The 21,243-nt window shown below is 42.7% G+C and overlaps 4 protein-coding genes across 4 annotated transcripts; 2 read left to right on the forward strand and 2 right to left on the reverse strand.

The window, feature by feature from the left end:
- Nucleotides 1–8,417: 8,417 nt before the first annotated feature.
- mRpL27 (mitochondrial ribosomal protein L27) lies at nucleotides 8,418–9,419 on the forward strand. Its single transcript, XM_014363678.2, has 3 exons — nucleotides 8,418–8,720; nucleotides 8,921–9,081; nucleotides 9,161–9,419. The coding sequence occupies exons 1-3, from the start codon at nucleotides 8,639–8,641 to the stop codon at nucleotides 9,362–9,364; spliced, it is 447 nt and encodes a 148-aa protein (XP_014219164.2). The 5' UTR covers nucleotides 8,418–8,638; the 3' UTR covers nucleotides 9,365–9,419.
- Tsen34 (tRNA splicing endonuclease subunit 34) lies at nucleotides 9,362–11,070 on the reverse strand. Its single transcript, XM_014363679.3, has 7 exons — nucleotides 11,004–11,070; nucleotides 10,772–10,864; nucleotides 10,568–10,664; nucleotides 10,225–10,496; nucleotides 9,939–10,149; nucleotides 9,703–9,861; nucleotides 9,362–9,633 (listed from the first exon to the last, which is right to left on the reverse strand). The coding sequence occupies exons 3-7, from the start codon at nucleotides 10,629–10,631 to the stop codon at nucleotides 9,431–9,433; spliced, it is 909 nt and encodes a 302-aa protein (XP_014219165.2). The 5' UTR covers nucleotides 10,632–10,664; nucleotides 10,772–10,864; nucleotides 11,004–11,070; the 3' UTR covers nucleotides 9,362–9,430.
- Nucleotides 11,071–12,828: 1,758 nt separating this feature from the next.
- Cep290 (Centrosomal protein 290kDa) lies at nucleotides 12,829–20,296 on the forward strand. The gene is made up of 20 exons (XM_089590758.1): nucleotides 12,829–12,891; nucleotides 12,985–13,120; nucleotides 13,208–13,344; nucleotides 13,409–13,656; nucleotides 14,111–14,246; nucleotides 14,308–14,498; nucleotides 14,561–14,705; nucleotides 14,773–14,998; nucleotides 15,064–15,229; nucleotides 15,325–16,340; nucleotides 16,395–16,696; nucleotides 16,768–17,101; nucleotides 17,178–17,637; nucleotides 17,843–18,022; nucleotides 18,190–18,376; nucleotides 18,441–18,622; nucleotides 18,699–18,846; nucleotides 18,908–19,306; nucleotides 19,374–19,967; nucleotides 20,155–20,296. Exons 1-20 carry the CDS (start codon nucleotides 12,829–12,831, stop codon nucleotides 20,224–20,226), a joined length of 5,322 nt encoding a protein of 1,773 aa, XP_089446884.1. The 3' UTR covers nucleotides 20,227–20,296.
- Nucleotides 20,297–20,464: 168 nt separating this feature from the next.
- On the reverse strand, nucleotides 20,465–21,004 carry Eh (Eclosion hormone). The gene is made up of 2 exons (XM_014363719.2): nucleotides 20,755–21,004; nucleotides 20,465–20,685 (listed from the first exon to the last, which is right to left on the reverse strand). Exons 1-2 carry the CDS (start codon nucleotides 20,837–20,839, stop codon nucleotides 20,519–20,521), a joined length of 252 nt encoding a protein of 83 aa, XP_014219205.1. The 5' UTR covers nucleotides 20,840–21,004; the 3' UTR covers nucleotides 20,465–20,518.
- Between the last annotated feature and the right edge of the window lie 239 nt (nucleotides 21,005–21,243).

Below are 21,243 nucleotides of genomic sequence, written 5' to 3' on the forward strand. Positions count from 1 at the left end.
AAGTGACACAGCTGCACGCAACGGACGATGATTTACGAGAAGGAGCTGGAGTAGCTTTTTTTTTTTTTTTTTACAAGCACGCGAGTATGGGTACGATCGAGCTGATCGGTATACTAAAAAAGAGATCGATCGATGCTAACCGATTGTCTCTCGATTTCTTTTTGTGGGAAAAAAAAAACAATAATCGAATGGGTACCAAAACGACAACGCGAGTATAAAATATCGAAAGAACAACTGACCTAACAGGCAAAACCAACCGCAGCGTCCCAGTAGTTCTCGAGCAGGTACAGCCAGCCCTGCTGCACGAGCGCGATTATCGACATTGCCGGTTCTTGTACACTTGCTTGGATGTACGCGAAATCATGCATTAAAAAAAAAAAAAGTAAAAACACCACGTGTCAAGAAGCACGAGTACTAATGTAAAAAAAAAATAAAATAAAATGTATAAACTCGTCGTCGCTACTTGACTGCCGGGCACTAACTGCGTTTGACAGCTAGTACACGACTCGCGCGCAACTTACCCAGTATACATAAGTACTATACAATACAACACGTACACCGTTGCAAGTCAACCGAGCAAAGTCGGCGCGTGCGCCTATCTTTTCCTTCTCGTGTATACATGTGTATATTATGCGTATGCCATATATCACCCATATTTCATATACATATGCTCAGATGCTGTTGATGGTTTCTTCTTCTCGTAAGTATCGGATGTGTTGGTGTATGCTATACCTGTTAAGTCCGAGTCGTCGCGTGCAGCGTCGCAATTATACACGCGATCTTCGTCACCGCGACACGCGCTGCACGAAATACACAAACTCTGTGTGTGTCTTTGGAATCGGCGTGCATGCATTGCAAACTATGTGGTTGTCGGCTCCGTTTTCGAAAATCGGCACGAATCGAAAGCTTTTGGTTGGCCAACAGAAATGCTTGAGAAATCGAAATAAAATTACTTGAATACCTAAACAAGAGCTTTTGTTGTGTTGACGCGAACGTGAAAAAATGCCAACAATCACACGCATGCGACTCGGATGGGAATAATCACTTTTGCCGAAGTACAAAAAGCACAAAGTTACCGGACCTGATGATGATCTTTTTTCATCATCGCGCAACAAAAAACACAGTTTTCAATATAGTTAAAGTCAGCGATCGAAGTGCAAACGATGGCGGTCAGTGGCCAAAGTTCCTCTGATTCAGACTTGGGGAGTAGGAAAACCCAGCGGAACCAAAAACCCGAGAGACGAGCAGCGAAGCGAAAAAGGAAGTTTATCATTTGTCGCTTAAGAGTTCCTACGTGGCCCTGCTTCAATTGATTCCGCGTATGTGTGTGTGTGTGTTGTGTGTATGTTTTCAAAGTTAAGCAGCTCCAAGCACTTCACTTTCAACCTCGTGAAAAGATGATTAACTCGTATTTCACCTCCTAACACATCGTACACCCACACGCTGTATATATACGTACCAAATCCTCCGCGCGGTGAGAGAATTTCCATCGGTATAATCCCGGCAATCTTAATTTGAAAATTTCCATCATCGCCCGGTCGGGTGTACAACTTCCCGCTTTAATTAAGCCAGAAATCAGAATATTATACCGCACACGGTGTAACTTGGGCGCGCGAGGGGGGGAAAGAAGAAAAAAAAAAACTGCCCTTCCGGTGTCAGAGAAAGAGAGAAACTATACTCGGAAGAGCTGCCGTGCTCGCGGCTAATAATTTTCCCTCTCCGCGCATCGGCGTACCGATATCCATGTGTATAATATATTCTCGTGTGTTACCCCGAGGGCGCAGGCTGGACCACTCGGAAGTCGAAGCTAGCGCGCCGGCTGTACGGCCTCTTCAGCGAATCAATCGCATCACAGCACCGATCGACATCCGGTCATCCTCGCCTACGTGCATGCATACATACATGCTCGCCACGTACTAAATACGAGTACATGTATTTAGGTCTTAGCCGTCCTTTTTCTTTTCCACCCTTCGTTCGTACATACATATGTATGTATGTGCGAAGTGCCCCTTATTCGATTTTACGAAAATCGAGTTTCCGCGCCCATGTGCTCTGCTTCGCGGTTGGCCCTGCGAAGACACGGTCATCACCTTCATACGATTTTCAGCGGGTGAGCTAACGCGTTCAAGTCAATTTCGAGGATGTTCTTTTTTATTTTTCCATTGGATCGGCTAGTTTTCTCTTTCCTTATTTCGACGCGATACCGATTTCTTTCTTCATTGTTATTATTTTCAGGTTACACTGAACAAACGATATATTTAAATACAGGCAACCTTCAAACGATTTTACGGCCCAATAGGTACGTAAAGAAAAAAAAATAGTCCGACGCCTTACCGATCTCCATTGATTGAGTGCCCAAAATATCGGGGATCTAATTTTTTTTTTTTACTTTCTAGAACATGCACTCACCTCACTGTTAAAACTGCACCCGATCTCTCCTTTTCTCTGTTCCCCTATCCTCTTTGGGCGTCTACATAGATTTATTACGGCATGCCATTATTTTGTCGCACTTGAAATCAAAACTCATTACACACGGTGAATATATGCTATATGTAAAAAAATCCAGTAGTTTCGTTCTACCAACGGACGTCATTACTGAGGCCCCATTCGCGTTCTTCGTTCGACTGGCACTTCTGCATCACAGTGGCACGTAAAAAGTGCACAAAACCTTGTCATTTCCTTACCCTGTACACGCACGATTTAAACGTCATGGCTCACAATCGCTGATCCAACTATTTTTTTTTTTTTTTTTTTTTTTTTTCGATCAGAGGGCATACACTATTACGAAAAGAAGAAAAGAAAAAAAATCAAATCTAGCTTTGCTCGCGCGAACATGCAATTTCCACGCGAAATTACTCTCGTTTTTCCGCGCACCCGCGTCAACGTGAAATCGAACGATTTTTTTTTTCGTCACACTTTTTCCATCGCCACGGAGCACTGTATAACAGACGCATCCGACAATCGGTACACCACCTCTGAAAATGCAAAACCGATTATTCACAAAAAATACATCATCCCGAGCTCTTTCTCCGTAGCGCGCACATCAGCTATTATATACACGCACCGCCAACAGCAGCGACGTATCGTCTTCTTCCTGCACCTCAGCAGCTCTTTATTCCCCGTAACAATATATCCTGCACTCCGTCCCTCTCTCTCTCTCTGGCTCTGGTTGCGCGCACAGGGTATAATATACCTCAAACTCCTTAAACATAATATTATAGTTTCATTTGCATCGTCTCTCACGAAAACACCGTACGAGATGTCCTTTACCTTACAACATACGCGCGCACGACAGAGCGGCCAAAGGCTACGCGCGCTATGTGGCATCGGGAGATTTTCTTCCTCTCCGATACGCGGTACACATGGGGGAGGGCCTCGAGTATAATAGCCCATCTGCGTGTGTACACGTATACACTCTGGCGCGAATTGCGATACATACGCGTGATGTATATAATGCGTACGTGCATACGCGTATACGAAACGAAAGACAGAGAGAAAAAGGGACCGATGGTGTGTTTGTACGCGCACACACCACCGACACCCTATATCACGGCCTCTCGTATCATCATCATTTTCGAGTTTCCCCTTCGCCCGCGCTCGTAGCCTTTCAAGCCCCGCCGATCAAAATCCTTCTCCGTCCACATGTAGCTTATTTTGCATGCACGGCCGCGGTTTGTAAGTATATTATATCTGTACGCCGATAAAGAGAGCGAGACATTTATATATAAGTATATAGGGCCCCTACGGAATCATCTCTCTCGGTGTAACATGCACGTATACTGTTAACATAAAAGGGGGGCTTCCTCGATGCTACATGTGCACACTGATTTTTTTTTTTTTTTTTTTTGTATGCGAGTGTGCGGTGCTTTTATCAATAGGATCTTATTTTACCCGGGCGAGCTTTTGGGGGTGAGTTTTGGTCATTGGTAGGCTATGGTTGAAGGGCCGCGTTTTTGCGATTCGAGTTCAAGACTTGCGACGATTCGAGGTGGGTACAATCATGTAGCCTGTAACATCATACAAATCCAGAGTATGAAGATACAAGTCAAACACATCACAGGGTATTAATATATTATGTCCCAAGGGCATTTTGCGTGATTTGAGGATTGGCGAAAGTTTTTTACTGATCAATCTTTTTTTTTTTTTTTTTTTTTTTTTTATTAATTTCAAGCATTAAAATAAACGACTTGATGCATACATGTTGATTATTGCTGATTTCCGTAAATAAACCTCGATCGGTGTGCGTCACGCAGGCATCACTGAGTGATAAATAGTTTATACGCGTGCAATACCTCGTACCAAATAAATCTATGTTTGGCGATATTGCAAATTATAATCACACGCTTGGTATATTTAGGTAAGTAAAATATCGGAGTGGAAAATATCAATTTTCAGCAAATCTTTGACATCTGGTATCATACACAGTTAACAGCCTTCTCAATTAATCATTTTTCAACAATCGCTATTCTAGCGGGCGTCCAGTGCTGCTCTACAATGTACTGAATAGTTGTGTACAGCCATGAAATCGAAATGAGTATTTGATATTAAAATTATGACTTGAAAACAAGTTTAGTTTGAAGATGTACCTACTACGTGTTAATTAATCGTTGACGGTGGGTACTTTTTTCCGTAAAGTGCAGTAATTTAAATACTGCGAGGTATTTACTTACCTCCAATTAGGTCCGTCGAAACTTTACCGTCAGATTGTATCATCCTCTGAACCAACAACTTAATCATGCATGCAAGCACACGTATAAAAGTAATGCAGTATAGGACTAATATAATATAATATACTGAAATGCTATCTTATTATATTACACGTTACCGTGTATAATATAAGAGAAAAATTTGGTACATAAGTACATACGTATTTAGTAAATGGTTTTTTCATTTTTTTTTTTTATTTTTAGTTTAAGTTGCATTGCAAATTGTTGTTTATTTAAAACTGTAAAGCGCAACGGTAACAGTTTTCATCCGAGTATTTTGATCATCGAATAATCCAACCATTATAATTTCAAATTTGAGTAAAATTTTTTAAAAAAGCGTAAAATAGTTTTTACCACTAACAATAACACAATGGTAAATGGATGTACAACATACAAACATACAAAATGTATAAATCTGACTATGAGCTTTTCAATCAAATTTTAACAAAATAACCAAAAGCCCCTGATACGAGTTCGTGATTGAATGCTGCAAAGGACACCATTAAAAAAAAAAATCGTTTCGAACCCAATACGAGTAAGCTCTAAGGTGAGAATAGAGCTAAAGGCTAATATTCAAGGAGTATTTAAAAAAGTATAAAATAATATACTTATAGGAAGTTGATTTGTAAAAGATAGATAGTAAACTTGCCGCAAATAGCACAAACAACGTGAACATTTTGTTTTGTATCTCGATGATTAGTTGCGGCTGGTTTATAATTGATAACATGACTCTACTGTAAATTCAAATAATTATTTGGATCAGCGCCATCTAGCGTTAGAGATTTTTGAACTAAAAAGTGGCCTTAAACTTTTGACCCGCAGCATTAGCGCTTAAAGCCCTTTAGCCAACTATAAACCAGCCGCAACTCATCTTGTAGCTATAAAATAGAAAAATAACAGTACGTGTGTTTTTGGCGGCAAGTTAACAATCTATCTTTTGCACGAAAATTTATCTTCAAAAATAGAAATACATAGGAAGCCAATTTTTGGTAGAAAATAGATTGTTAACTTGCCGCCAAAAACACATGTATTGTTATTTTTTTATTTTATAGCTACAAGATAAGTTGCGGCTGGTTTATAACTGATTAAGTGGCTCTATAGGGCTAAACTGCCTAAAGCTCTCCTTCAGAATTTCAGAAGCAATTTTTGGCCAAAAAAATCACAACCGCTAGATGGCGCTGATCCAAATAATTATTACTAATACTTATAGTAGAGCCATTTAGTCAATTACAAACCAGCCGCAACTAATCGCATAGACACAAAATATAAAACAAACGTTGTCTGTGCTATTTGCGGCAAGTTTACAACTTATTTTTTACTTAAAAATTGACCTGTTAAAGTATAAATATTCTACTCATCTCATATGGCTTATAAAATCAACCATTTTTACAAAATCACAACACTTTAGACCTTTTATCATTAACTCATTGAAGCACAGCCCTTTAACTTAATAGTTTCAATAAACAGTAAACTTATATAACATGTCCATAGCAAAATTTGTGTTACAGAAATCTTGAATAACAATCAAACAAATACGTAAATTAATTAGTCTAAAAGAGACAACTGAAAAAATAGGCCTAAGTATGAAAGAAGTACAGTCACACTATGAGTCTCCTAAGATTTGATTTTAGAGTCTAAAAGAGACAACTAAAAAAAAAAAGGCCTAAGTATGGAAGGAGCACAGTAACACGAAGAGTCTCCTAAGAATGGAGCATTGGATCTCACTAAATAAAAAATACATTTATTACAGAGAAGTAAATTGTAAGTATTGTAAATAAACAAAAAACCCAACTTTATCTAATTAAGTAAGATCCAATGCCCCATTCTTAGGAGACTCATAGTGTGACTGTACTTCTTTCATACTTAGGCCTATTTTTTCAGTTGTCTCTTCTAGACTAATTAATTTACGTATTTGTTTGATCGTTATTCAAGATTTCTGTAACACAAATTTTGCTATGGACATGTTATATAAGTTTACTGTTTATTGGAACTATTAAGTTAAAGGGCTGTGCTTCAATGAGTTAATGATAAAAGGTCTAAAGTGTTGTGATTTTGTAAAAATGGTTGATTTTATAAGCCATATGAGATGAGTAGAATATTTATACTTTAAAAGGTCAATTTTCAAGTAAAAAATAAGTTGTAAACTTGCCGCAAATAGCACAGACAACGTTTGTTTTATATTTTGTGTCTATGCGATCAATTGCGGCTGGTTTGTAATTGACTAAATGGCTCTACTATAAGTATTAGTAATAATTATTTGGATCAGCGCCATCTAGCGGTTGTGATTTTTTTGGCCAAAAATTGCTTCTGAAATTCTGAAGGAGAGCTTTAGGCAGTTTAGCCCTATAGAGCCACTTAATCAGTTATAAACCAGCCGCAACTTATCTTGTAGCTACAAAATAAAAAAATAACAGTACATGTGTTTTTGGCGGCAAGTTAACAATTTATCTTCTACTCGAAAACTGATCTTTAAAAGTATAAATACATAGGAGGTCGATTTTTTGATATAAAATAGATTGTTAACTTGCCGCCAAAAACACACGTACTGTTATTTTTCTATTTTGTAGCTACGAAATAAGTTGCGGCTGGTTTATAGTTGGCTAAATGGCTCTAAGCGCTAATGCTCGGTTTCAGAATTTTAGAGGCCACTTTTGGCGAAAAAAAAAATACCGCTAGATGGCGCTGATCCAAATAATTATTACTATTACTTATAGTATAGCTATTTAATCAATTATAAACCAGCCGCAACTTATTTTAAACATAGAAAGTAAAAAGTTTACGTGATGAGTGCTATTTGCGGCAAGTTTACATTATCTTTTTTACTTTAAAATTCATCTGTATATTTATACTTTTTGAAGTAGATTTTAGGTAAAAGATAGATTGTAAACTTGCCGCAAATAGCATTGACAACGTAAACTTTTTATTTGATACCTAAGCAATTTGTTGCGGCTGGTTTATAATTGACTAAATGGCTCTACTGTAAATTATAATAATTACAGTAGAGCCTTGTAATCGTTAGTATATTTGCATGAATTAATATAAGAGAAAAAGTTCAACTCATTGAAGTTAAATATACCCGATGATAACACGCACGATTTCTCATATTCTAGAAAAAATCAAAGAAAACATATTGATGGATGATGATCCAAAGCTTGTACAAGTTTCTTGTAGTTTTTTTTTTTTTTTTTGGTAACAAATGTACCCATGTACATGTCGTATACGTAATTCTTACTAATGACGGAAGATAATTCAATAATTATAGTAAATATATAGCTTCTTAAGTAACAGTAATTGCCCTCGACACACATTTATACGAGTAAAACTTAGTAACTGCCTTAAGATATACTACTTGAAATCATTAACTTTTCGGAAAAAAAACGTTTTTGAATTTTATTAATATAATTTCATTGCATTCTTTTACAGTACATTAATTGGTGTGGTACCTCAGGGATACCCATCAACATTATTTTTCACAGAGCTACGCAAAACCATTATACTAATATTATATTTGCTTCATTCAAACACGTTACTTATAGATAATAAGAACAGGTTAAATACAACGTAAGATATCTCTTGTCAATCAATTGAACGTGTGTGGATTGCAATTGTCATCTTGATCCTTGCCCCCCCCCCCCTACATAAGGCACCCTTGTAGAAACAAAAATCATTAACAGTAGTTATAGTAAAATAGTAGTACTTGTAGTAATCACTACTAAATGCTGCCTCTCCCAGCAGTTAAGTTTACGTAGGTCGTGGTAACGTCGCATATGGTCAGGCAGCGCTAGCGTCAACCTAGACTAAACCCTAAAACTCACTCGTTCCGATTCCAAAATCCCAATGGATATCATCTAATGCTAAGAAAACACCCCATTCGAAAACAAAGTGGTTTTAATGTTTGTAATTGTTCATAACAACTAAAGGATATTTTGGAAATGCCATTCTTAACAAGTTTGGCTAATAAATACTTACACCATGCCAGACAATATCTAGTAAAACCAAACACCAGTTTTGTCGGTGAGTTTGTTAAAAGATATATCTTCGAAATTTAGGTTACTTTTTGTTTTATAGCAATAGTTTTGTTAATATTTTTATTATTTACTTAAAAAAGTGGACCACAAATTTGTGGTATCAAATAATTTGGAAATACGAGTGATAAAAATGTTTTTTTAAAATCAGAATTAAATGTGTAACTTATATATTTATATTACTTTTAGTATGTTGTCGTAATGCATCACACAAAACTGGTACAACAACACAGAACGCTGGAAATTCCAAAGCAAAACACAGAGGATGGAAGGTTCAGGATGGCCATAAAGTGCATAGAGGAAATATATTAGTCACTCAGAATAGAACTCGTTTTCACCCTGGTCTTAATGTAAGATAACTCTTAGTTCTTGTTCATCTTGGTTTTTTACAATATTAATGTTAATAATTAAATCTGGTAACGTTTGCAGGTTGGATTTGGTAGAAATGGAACTTTGTTTGCCTACTGTCCAGGCAAAGTTGTGGTAACATGTGAAAAGACCAATCCCAAGTGGGATCACAGTTGGATCAGACTTAATTATGGAGAAAGGCAAGACCAGACTATTTACAAAAAATACTTTAATGTTATCCCTGAACCTGCACACAACCGCTTTAAATTAGTTGATAAAATATGAAGTGTATTTGTAAAATTTTATTCAAATGTACAAAAAAATAAAAAAATTTAGTCTATTGAAATGCGTTCATAAATATCCCATAGAAGAATCTGCCCATCTTGAGGAAAAGTACTCTATACTTTCTCCATCATTTGATAGAGTTGCAAAAACCAAAGTCTTTCTTACATGGCTACCTATGCGACTTTCAGCAATGAGTTCTGGTATGGATATTTCATCGTTTCTGTTCTTACAATGGATTAATAGCTGAGAGTGAAACATTATTGGATCACCTAAAAATCAGCAAAATTTAGTGTCTTCAAAACACATTGGCTACAAAGTTTGTGATGAAAAATTTTTACCTGGGTATGCTAAATAATCGCAACCAAACTTTTGACCACTTGTTATGTAGTAGCCTTTTTCCCACATATCCTTGAACACTTTGTATTTAAGTACTTCTTCATCTGTACTTGGAAAGATCGACATTTCTATTTTAATATCACCTGTGTTCCATGGATAGGCTGCATCAATAAAAAAAAATTAGTTTAAATTTTTGTAAATGGTTTTTTCATCACCATTAAAACGTCTATTTATTTACCTGTATGTATCTGAACAAATGCATCACTTTTTTTAATTTTAGGTAACTTGGCAACTTCTTCCTCCATAAGAGCTTCTTTGTCAATTTCAATCTCATCCAATGCTTTTCTTGTCTCATCATCTAAAGGTTTTTTAATTTTTTTTTTACTTGTGTCCAGTCCTAAAAGTTTCCTCTTTTTACCTTCTACAATTCGATCCATAACACTTGAAAGCTACGGAATAATTCAATGAATATTATCAAATTCTCGCAATATAATCGTAAAAATATACTGCAAGAAAAACAGTACTTGCAACTTTCTTTTTTCGATCAAAATATCTTGTTGATCTAAAAACAATTTGTTCCTGTACTCCTCAAATTTTTTTTTCAAAGATTCAGTAGGTATCTCTTTCAACATTGGTTTCTGAACTAGGCGACCGATATCCTTTTCTACCAGTAATTTGGCCTCTTCTGGAAGTAAAAGCAGTGGCAGTCCACTTACATTTTCTTGTCTTGGTTTTTTTGCAATGCATCCAATACAGTCCCCCAATATTCTGTGGGTTTGCCTCAATATTAGCCAATCTGAAGAAAAATGTTCACTTGAAAACTTGAAAAAGCAATATCCACTCGCTGTCAAAGATAGAATTACTCACCGTCTGCTTTCCACACAAAAATTTCTGACCCTGATACTGTTAAATCAATCTTTTTTCCGTCCATGTTTCTTTGCAAAATTACCCTGAAACTATTACCCTGGAAAAAGTATTTTCAACAAGGTTAGTTAGAAAATTATAATAAGCAATCGTTTCAAATAATCAACATATCACATTGAGTAGAGTTCAAGAAAGATATGACCATACCGTTATTGTTCAATATTGTACAAATAGTACCCTAACATTTACATAGTGGAACCGTTGACAGATGACAGTTTATAAGTGCTTTGTAAAGTAAATCTAAAAAAAGTAATGTAAAAATTTGAATAATGGATCAGTTATCACGATGTATGCATCAAAGGTAGGACAAGAAAGCCAAAATAGCGTGACAATTCAACAGCTGTATTGCAAAGTATTTGCAATCATAAATAAAACTTACTAATCCTAAAATCGATCTTATGTACACAATAATAAATACAAGCAATGTTTGGACGTCTGGACAGCTCGGCACGTCTCAGCAGCAGCCGACAAAAATTTTGAGAAAACGCTACTAGTGCGCTCTGGCGGACAATTTCCTGGAGAATTTTAGGGGTACTTTTTAACTCAAAATTAGCAACGCGAGATGGCGTTGATCGTAAACTGAACACATCCACTGCGTATAAATTTCAATAAATACGAAACTTTTGTATGGTATTTATGCCAAGTATTATGAACGAAGAAATTGTTAAAAATATTGGCAAAATTTATGCAAAATACCAACTGGCAGCTTCGCCTCTTTTTAACTTCCACTCGGGAAATAACTTATTTATTTTTATTTAGCCCAGTCAAATTGATTGTTATTTACGATAAACAAAGAAAATAAAAATTTTTTGATGAAAAATCGGTCTCATGGTAGTCGGGAAGTTTTTTCTACTCAATTTGAGATTCGCGACGTTCTTGGGATGTACATATTATCAGAGTATCGAAGAATGAAAAATTGTGTTATTCAGCGATTAAGCGTCACACGAAACAATCCAACAAATGAACTATCGTATTGTTATCGTTAATTTCACCAGCTCGAGGAAAACTAAAAATTGCAGCTTTTCTTTATATTTTCACACCTACTCAGGTAGCCTTTACATGGATAACATTTATACGGTCTAACGCTACCCTATACCAAATGCATTAAGCTCGACTTGGCCTCCCACCCCCTCCCTGTCGCTACCAATGTTTATTCTTCGCTCCGACACGTCGCTAGGGATGAAATAAGAGCATAACATTAGCGACCGACGCGACTGGCGCTTCTTATTCTTTTGTTTTCTCGCACTTGTCGATCATTTTACACGGTGCAATATCATTAGACCTTTTAGTTATACAATTTAATTACTTTTGTTGCTTGAAACGATTGTGTTCATTCATTTTTTATTTACATAGCATCAAGCGAGGGTTTTGCAATACCATCGGGTACTTGGTGGATCCACATAAATACGTAAAATAGTGGCCGCTAATATAATTATACGAGTGTGAGTAATTTTTTAAATTCACGTACACAGGCATGTCGCCTAAATAGGAGATGGAAATCATTTATTCTCTATCGATTGCACCTTTTGTCTTGTGGTGCAGTAAAGCACGAGCTCCATTTATTATTTAAACGCTTGTAAAAGTGTGTCGGTTGATTGTATATACCGTGTGTGTATTCGAGGAATCGCGTGGGTCAACAACTCCCCTCGGATCTAGGGGTAAGATTAATTTTATTCGTACAGCGGGAAAAAAAGAGACGGAGGGAAAAAAAAACATTATTGTTATTATTTTTTTATTTCATCCAGAAAATTCATGACTTACGGTGTTTTATGACGACCAAAAATTAACTGTACGAGTTCAACTTTCGACCAAGTTATGTGCCACAAAGGAAAAACCACTTCGATAGCACTTTACGTGTGATCGCTTTGTTAAGTATAAGCAAATGCCAAAACGGAAAGAAAACAGTATTAACAAACACACGTCACCATAAGGTATTCAAAAAGGAGGACGTTGCGTTCAAAATGTCACTCGATATCACCGATTCAACACTTGTACAAGGGCTAACTTTTTCACCACTGTCTTTTAAAAAACAACCACCACGTGTGATTTTGTCGACAATAATGTAGAATTAGGTGAAAAAAAAAAAAAAAAAAAAAAAACACGATGCACCAAATCGTGGTTTCGTGATTTACGAACGTCCGGCCGAAACTGAGAGTTTCCTCGCCCGCGAGTAGTGTAAATGAAAAATTAAATCAACTGTCAAGATGGACAGCCCAATAAGGAGAGTCAAGGAAGCCAAGAAAGGCCGATCGGTTCCCGAGTTGAACGTGAGTAAAAATCGAAGCGAGCAACCAATGATGAAATTTGTTTAACCTATTGTTTCCTTTGGTAATGTAACAATCTGTGTGTACCATTTTTAGAACCTGGAGCACGTCAATGCTCAGCTGAAGGGAAAACTGAAAGTGCTAACGATCGAGATGAGAGACGCCGTCGAGAGGATGAACTCAACGAGCGCGGAGATGAATTCGATAAAGAATGAAAATATTTTGCTAAAAGGTATCATTTGTTTATTTTTTTCCGATAAATTGTATCAAATGCTTGGTAATGCACTTATTCACGTACTTGACCGCGTCTCAAAAAAAGACCGATTGGCCGAGGTGGAGGAGGAAAACGCTCTGCTCGTTTCTCAAATCGAAGAAATGGCCAGCGAAAGAGCGGAGAGGGACGCCGTCATCGAGGAGTTCAGCACGGCAGTCGAGGCGAGGATCGTCGAGTGGAAGGTACGAGAGCACACATCCAATTAGGAGGGAGTAATTTCACTCGGTGGAAATGATGGTGTTCCAGGAGATCCTGGACGAAAAGGACCGGACGATCGCTAAGCTGAAGGAGAACCTGATGAGCGCGGCAAGCGATCGGGGAGGAGCGGACGGGTCACCGGGTGTTGGGAGGGGCGCCGAGGTCGAGCGGTTGGTCCGCGACATTGACCGGCGAGACGAGATAATTGCCGAGCTCCAGGCGAAGCTGTCCGAGGCGGTGGTCGAGATAAACGAGAGCAGCTTGCTCATCGAGAGGTTCAAATCGGATGGCCGACCGTTAGTACAGATACGACTGCCGTCGCCTTCCTCGTCCGCTGCTTCTGGCTTTACCGAGACGTGCACGAGAACGAGGCTCGGATTATACGTGACGTGAGAATTTTCGGCGCCGGTTAGGTTATACCGATCAGAAGGGCCGCGGGGATGGGCCCATTGTTAATTTATGGTCTTGCTCTTTATTTACAAAAAAAAAAAAAAAAAAAAAAAAACTTTCTTGCCCATTTTTAATTGTCTTATTGTCGTGATGCGAATCAAGCACTTTGCCAGCAGGAGAAACTAAACTTTTTTTTCTAAACATGCTTGCCCATCTCTCGTAGCAATTAACCACGCGATGATGCTTTTTAACGCTGTACGCTATTTTTTGGTCGTTCGAATGCTTGGAACCTATTGGGGGGGATAACACACCCTTAGGCTCTTTTATTCACGTATAAATTTTGAAAATGGTGACTTTTAGGCGGGCAACTTCAAAGAGAGGTGTAAAAGAACAGCGAGACGCGAACAAAAAAGCCGAGGAGGCGAGTAAGCGGATAAGCGCACTGGAGAGTTTGCTGGACAGGGCGGAAAAGGATGCCAAAGTGAAGAGCGAGCAGGTAATCATAAAAAAATGTAACGTGGTTTGGAACGAGAGGTTTAACGAGCCGAGGGCTCCAGTTGTGCGAGGCCCTGGCCATTTTGAACAAGTACGAGGACGAAGACTCGAGCTTGGCGGAGGCACTAGAGGAAATAAAAGAACTAAGCTGCCAAGTGGAAAAGAAGAACAAGCACATCGAGGACCTCGTCGACGTCGTCAACAGGCTCGAAGAGGAGAACTCGCGCTACGAGGAGGCCATCATAGTGTTGAGGTATTTGGCTCGTTGGTTCTCGCGTGTGTTTGACGATCGGCAGTAACAAGTTGGGTCCACAGGGACAAACTGGAGGACCTGGAGGGTGAGGAGTTTTCTTTGGACAATTTGATTCTCCATCGGCAAAAGACGCAGGAAGAGAAGGACGACCAGGTACAGAGGAACTACGACCAACTGTCCAGCGAAAACGTCGACTTGAAATTCCAGGTAAGTTATACGCGTTCGACACGACAATATTACCACACTTGGGCCATTTATTTCGAACTCATCGCAGATAAGAAAGTTAAAAACAGCGCTCAAAGAGTCGTTGAGAAACAAATTAAACAAAACCAATGACGTGGCGAGCGACGGCGAGCATGTGGACGAGCTGAGCCATCGGTCGGAAAAGGACCAGCTGGAGCTGGGCCGGATGAAAGAGAACGTCAAATGGATCATCGAGGAAAACGAAGCCCTGAGACAGGGTATGCACGAGATACTGGATTCCATTCACAATCAAGATGGCAAGTATCGTGCACCCACGTGTGAAAGATCAAAAAGAAACGATAGATTGACCGTTTTCTCGCAGGTAAGAGCATAGTCACCATCCAGTCTCAAACTCTGGAGAATCTGCTCGAAGCCCTGGACGCCAGGCACTTGGCCGGATGGTACCACCCGGCCATGCGGTTGCAGGGACGGGTCAACTATCTTCAAGGAAGCAACGCCGAGTTGCGCGCTCAGCTCCAGCAAATAAGGTACAATTGAGTATATACCCTTTGCGACGTAATCCACTTTATTGTTACAAGTAAATCCCAATTCCTCGGAATTCATCCCCTCACCCTCCTTACAGGCAAAACCAGTTGCGCTACGAGGCAGAGCTGCTGCAACGTTCGAGCAGCGTCGAGGAGGGCGAGTGCCGCCAAACGGGCAGCTCCTCGCAAAACCTCACCCCCGACGTGAAAACCACGTCCGAGCTACCGGTGACGCCCAAGTCCCTGCGAAGCGCGCACTCGCCGAACGCGGACTCGGGCCGGGCGTCGGGCAAGGCAGCCGAGAGCGACGACCTCCTCCAAACGGAGACCCCCGAGGACGGTCTCCATCACGTGGCCTCGGACTCGCCGGGCGACACCCCCATGAACGACGCCCACGACGACGTCTTCGGCAAAAGGTCCGAGGAGATCTACGCCATGGCCAAGGAGATCGCCGCCCAGGAGAGCGATTTCAAGGAGGCCCTCAACTCGGCCGAGAAACGCCAGAAGGAGCTGGAAGCCCGGGTGGTGGCACTGCGCAAGAGCCTGGCTGGCTCCGTGGCGCCCGAGGTCCACGCGGAACTGCGGCAGAGGTACCTGGAGTCGAGTATGCGGCTCAGGGCCGCGTTCGAGGACAAAGTGACCACGGACGAGGGGGCCAGGGAGCGAGTTGTCCAGGAGCTCAGGGACGAGCTCGTGGGCTTGCACGTGCAACTCTCGCGGCTGGCTGGTGCGAGGGAAGGCGCTAGTTCGAGGCGCCTGGGCGAGCTGGAGGCGCGCGCCGTTGAGCTGGGACTGGAGAACGAGAGGCTGCGGAGGAGCGCCGAGATAGCGCGCGACGAGGCGCAGACGCACCGGGCCATAGACTCGGCGGTCCTGGCCGAGTTCAACGAGCTGAGGCGGCGCGTGATGAGGCTCGAGGCGGACAGCGGGGACAGGGACGTCGGGGAAACGGCGAGGCTTGCGCTCGAGCTCGCCAACTGCAAGGTAGTGGAGACGGAGCTCAGGGAGCAAAAGAAGACCCTCGAACGAGACTTGGCGCGCGCGAGGGAGGAGCTGGGGGTCCCGAGGAAGAACGGGAGGAACAGCAACGGTGGGCAACCGTTGGAGGATGGGTGAGTGGTTTCTTTGTCCTAGGGTGTTGTTGTATTTCAAAACGTGATGGCTGGGCGTAGGGAGTACGTCGAGGTGATTGATTTTTTGCAACACCAATACGCCGGCTCGACCTCGCTGAGCGCGTACGAGAGGTACGAGGTGGGCTTGAGCAAACTGAACGGCGACAGGAACGAGGTGAGGGAGCTGGTGGCGAGGATCAGGGACCAGAGCGAGGGTCTCAAGGTGCAGCAGGAGACGCTCACGGGTAGGCTGCAGATCGTCGAGCAACTGAAGGACATGCTGGAACAGCAGATCGGCAGTAGCGAGGTGCAGGACATCATGAGGAGGTTCACGGACGAGAGCAAGAAAGTTTTGGCCGTATGTTTTTTGCCGTATTTTGCGTGCCGTTTATACGCTTATCGTTGAGACATTGGTGTTTTCTTGCGAAGGAATCAAAGTACAAGATGCAGATAAGCCAGCTGGAGGAGGAGTCGCGAGACGCGAAAGCCAGCCTGGCGGAGAGCGAGGCCAGAGTTGCGGCGATGGAGCGCGAGTTGGCCGGGGCGCAAAAGGCCTGGCTGGTGAAAAAGTCGAGCGCGAGGAGAGCCATTACCGCCGACAAGGTGACCGAGACCGAGACCGCGAAGGCTGTAGAGACAGTGGGAAGATCCGTCCAGACCGAGGTGAAGGCAGTCGAGGCCGAGACTCAGTGTGCCATTTACTCCAAAACGGATACCGATGGCGAGAAGGATAACGACAGCGCGGACGAGTCGGAAGATAAGGGTAAGTACATTTTATACATTTTTTTATTTGACGCTACGTGTAATGAAAAAGATAGACGCTCTGTTTTAACTGAAAGTGCTCGTAGCAGGAGCCAACGCAGCCGTATTCCAAGAGCAGCTGAGCCAGGCGTTAAATCTGGCCTCGGAGCGCGCGGTGGCCCTCTCGAGGTCGGAGAACCACCTGGTGGAGCTGCGGGCCAAAGTCGCCGGGCTGACGAAGCTCCTCGACGAGCGCCAGCCGTTGCCGTCGACGATCCACGTAGAGACGGCCTTCGAGCTGCAGAAGGACGGCACGGGCCAGCCATGCGCGGCGACGAGCCACGAAGCTCTGCAGTCGACCATCAAGGCGTTGGAAATGATCGTCGCTCAGAAGGAGGGCACCATCGCGCGCTACCAGAACCTACTCAAGGAGGACCGGGACAAGCACAGCGAGGCCGCCGCGAGGCTCCAGGAGGAAATCAGAGGACTCAAGAAACGCCTGGCCGAGACTAACGGCCAAGGTGGTCGCGACCCTCATGTGTTAGTCTTATCTTCACTGTTGTTTTGAGTGATTACACTCGTTATCCACCCACCTTCCTTTTTTTTCCCGATATGATCGCGCGCAGGTGGACTTGCCGAAAAAAAACTTTCTACACCTGAGTCGTTACTCCACGCTTGGGTTTCACGTGCAAATCGAGATATCAGATTTAATGTATCCTGCTGTCGAGCAAAAGTTACTTCTGGCCTTGTTCTCCATCCGTAGGTCCGAGCGCCCGGAGAGGGATTCCCCAGCCGGAGAGAACGAAGGCTTGGAGGAGACGTCGTTCCTGAGGGAAAAGATCTCCAGGCTCGAGACGGAGCTCGGCATCGGCGCCGAACTGGCTGAAAGGTGGCATAGACTGGCCGAGGACAGGTTGAGGCACATGGACAGCATGAGGAAGAGGTGCGCCTTTTTTTTTTTTTTTTTTTTTTTTTTTCAACCTATACTGATGCTCGTACTTCAAAGTCATCGGTGTCCAATATAGAACACGAAATTTTATACAATTGTTTTTTTTTTTTTTTTTTTATCATTGCCTCCTCGCTCGTAATGAATCGACGTAAAATCCACAGATTAGAGAGACAGCACAGAGAAGAGATCGAGAGCTACCGCCAAGAACTGGTTAAACGGCAGAGCGAGACGGACGAGTTGCGCCAGCAGGTGTCGGAGAGCCGCCGGGCGCCAGCCACAAAGACCGAGGTGCTGTCGTTCATGAAGACGCTGCAGATCAAGGACAACCGACTGGCCGACGAGATCGAGGTGAGCGCTCTTCCTTAGGCACTGCATGGATAATACAGTAAATGTATATCTAAAAAAAAAACAGAGCGAGCTAGAAAAGCAGCAACAAGAGCAGCCGCAACAGCTATCCACAACGTACACGGTCGAGGACATCGAGCAGTCGCAGTCGCAGCTGGACAACTTGCGCAGACAGTTGCAAGCCTCGATGGAGCGGGAGAGGTCCCTGAGGAGCGAGATCTCCGAGCTGAAACAGCAGCTCAGCCGAAGGTGAGGTTGCCCCCCTGTGATTCCTCTGTATTGCTATGCGTATCCTCTATTTTTTTTCTCTCGACCCACGCTACAGACACATGGCCGTCAAGGTCCAGGAGAAAAAGGCCTCGAGGCGCGAGATGCTGCTCGAACGGAAGACCAGGGAACTGGAGGAGGAGCTCCACGAGGCCAAGGAGATGCTCGACCGGCACTTTATGGCGCAACGGGCAAAACGAGCCAAGGTACGATTCCTTTCTTCCTCCCAGATAAATGTGAAAAAAATGTCGTCCCCTTTGACAACAGACGGCGGAGGACCTCGGCTTGTGGGAGAAGCTCAAAAAGTGGCAACAGACGGCCGAGCGGCTCAAAGAGAGGCTGAAGGACAAGAGCGAGGAGTGCCAGCGCCTACAGGCCAACTACGAGAAGCTCCGCAACCTCGTCTCCTGCATGGAACGCGAGAAGCTCTATTTGCGCGAGCAGCGCAAGTACGCCGCTGCTGCGACGAGTCGCGAGGCTCCCCAGACACCCCCGACCCCTGACGTCATTGTGGTCAATCACGACGAGGCCCTCGTGGAGGATCTGCGCGCCGAGTGCCGTGAGCTGAGGGCCCGCGTCAAGGAGCTGCTCGCACGGCTCTGCCAGAGGGACAGCGAGATCGCCATGCGCGACGAGCGCAAGAGACCGGCAACCATCGCCTTTGAGGTGTGTCTTTTTTTTTGCTTCGTTGGATATAGACAAGTGCAACGAAAGAACCACCAAGTTTTTTTAGGACGACGAGTACGGGAGCGCCGAAGCGAGAAGATCGCGGGAGCTGCACGAGCTGCTGGAGAAGGAGAACCTGCGACTGGAGGCGGAGAACTTTGAGCTGCGGCTGGAGCTGGAGCGCGCGAACGTGAACCTGCCGAGGTGCGAGGAGAAGATCCAGCACCTGGAGAAGTACGTGGAGCTGTTGAAGACCGAAAAGGGTGTGGAGGGCCTGCCGCGCCGGGAGGGACCGCAGCGCACGAAAGCCGAGCTCGAGAGGACAGTGGTCGCCCTCAAGAGCCTCGTCGAGAAACTCCAGCAGGAGAACAAGCGGCTCCGCAGTTCCGTCGTCCAGAGCGATCTCGAGTCGAGATGCGACTGCGCCTACTTGCGCGAGGAGTGCGAGCAGGCCAAGATGCGCGTGGCCTTTCTCGAGACCGAGTTGGAGCTCGCCCAGAGGAGAGTCGCCCTCTTGTCCGAGAGCGCAGGGAAGTCCGGGGAGGACGTCTCGGAGGTGGCTCTGCTCAGGGAGCAGCTGGGACGCAAGTCTGAGCTTTTGCTGAGGGTCAAGGACCTGCTGGCCAAGGCGACCGCCAACGAGAAGGCGCTGAGGCAGCGAGTGAGTTTTTACGTTTTTAGTTTTAAGTAATGCCATAACAAGTGTAACGTTGATTTCATCTTTTTTTTTTTTTTTTTTTTTTCTTTATTTCTAATAGCTTTTTTTTTGATACAAATAAAACAATTTATAATCAAACGGTAGCTTACGAATGGGCAAAATTAACTCTTTGGTCTTACATTGTTTGCAGATACAACAGTTAGAATTCAAGCAAACGCTTTCCGCAATACCCGAGGGCGGAGCGTCACTAGCCAATACATGAAGACAAATATTTTCCTACAATCAGATGCACGGTATTTTTTCACTATCACGGGTGTGACTAGCATTTTTTGTACAAATGAGCATACTTGTATGTATAAATGTAGCTTACAGTAGTTTTAATACAAATAATACTTTAGGTGTTTCATGTAAAAATAAATCGTTTATGACTATCATTAGTACATCCATGTTTCTCAACAAACATTTGTCAAGCGATTTTGAAAAAAAAATTAAAAAAAAAACACGCGCAACATAATCCTATAATTAACTAAATCTGCACTCATTTGGTCTATAAGCTACTGAACTTCGTTTAAATTCGTAATGAAGGGAGCCAAACTGTCGGCGTCTTCGACGTCGGGTGTCATTTTTCCCTTGAATTTGACGCAAAACTCGTCGCAAAGCTGCACGTCAAAGTATATCCCCAGGAACTTTTTGCACTGCGAGCAATTGCGAAAACACGTGCCTAGGGAAAATCGATTGAATCAGGGTCTTGAAAAGCTGACTATGTCGATTTATTTTAACGTTAACTTACCAACAGAAGGATGTGCCGTTGAAACTGCGATGAAAACCACGCAAGTTAGGAGCAAAATGAGAAACAAACGCTTCGTGGAGATCATGGCTGAAGCACAAACGGTGAATTGAATTTGTTAACTTTTATTTAAAAAACTATACCACTTGCGCGTTGGAAAAAAAAACTATTTGAATAATCCGGCAATACTTTGAACTTACTGAGGCTAAGAAGCGTTAGTTTGGTGAAACTGAAACACAACAAGCAGCAAGGCTTTTTCAACTGAAAATGATGATACTCTCGGTCCTGATGTGGTTTATATAGTAGGTTTTCCTCAAGGAAATGATTTTTTTCGTATAGTTCCCAACAGCGAACCTTTCTCCGATAATTTTATTGACTTATTTGTACTCTACGTGAGGGGGAAAAAAAAAAAGAGAATTTCAAAAAAATTGAATTACTTGTGCGAGCCGTATTCTTCTGTACTCCATAGGTGGTAAATGAAACAATGTTGAT

The sequence above is a fragment of the Copidosoma floridanum genome, unplaced genomic scaffold, assembly GCF_036245765.1.
Source record: "Copidosoma floridanum isolate Cflo_tuat_1 unplaced genomic scaffold, Cflo_Japanese_pri ptg000013l, whole genome shotgun sequence".
Classification (NCBI taxonomy): Eukaryota; Metazoa; Arthropoda; class Insecta; order Hymenoptera; family Encyrtidae; genus Copidosoma; species Copidosoma floridanum.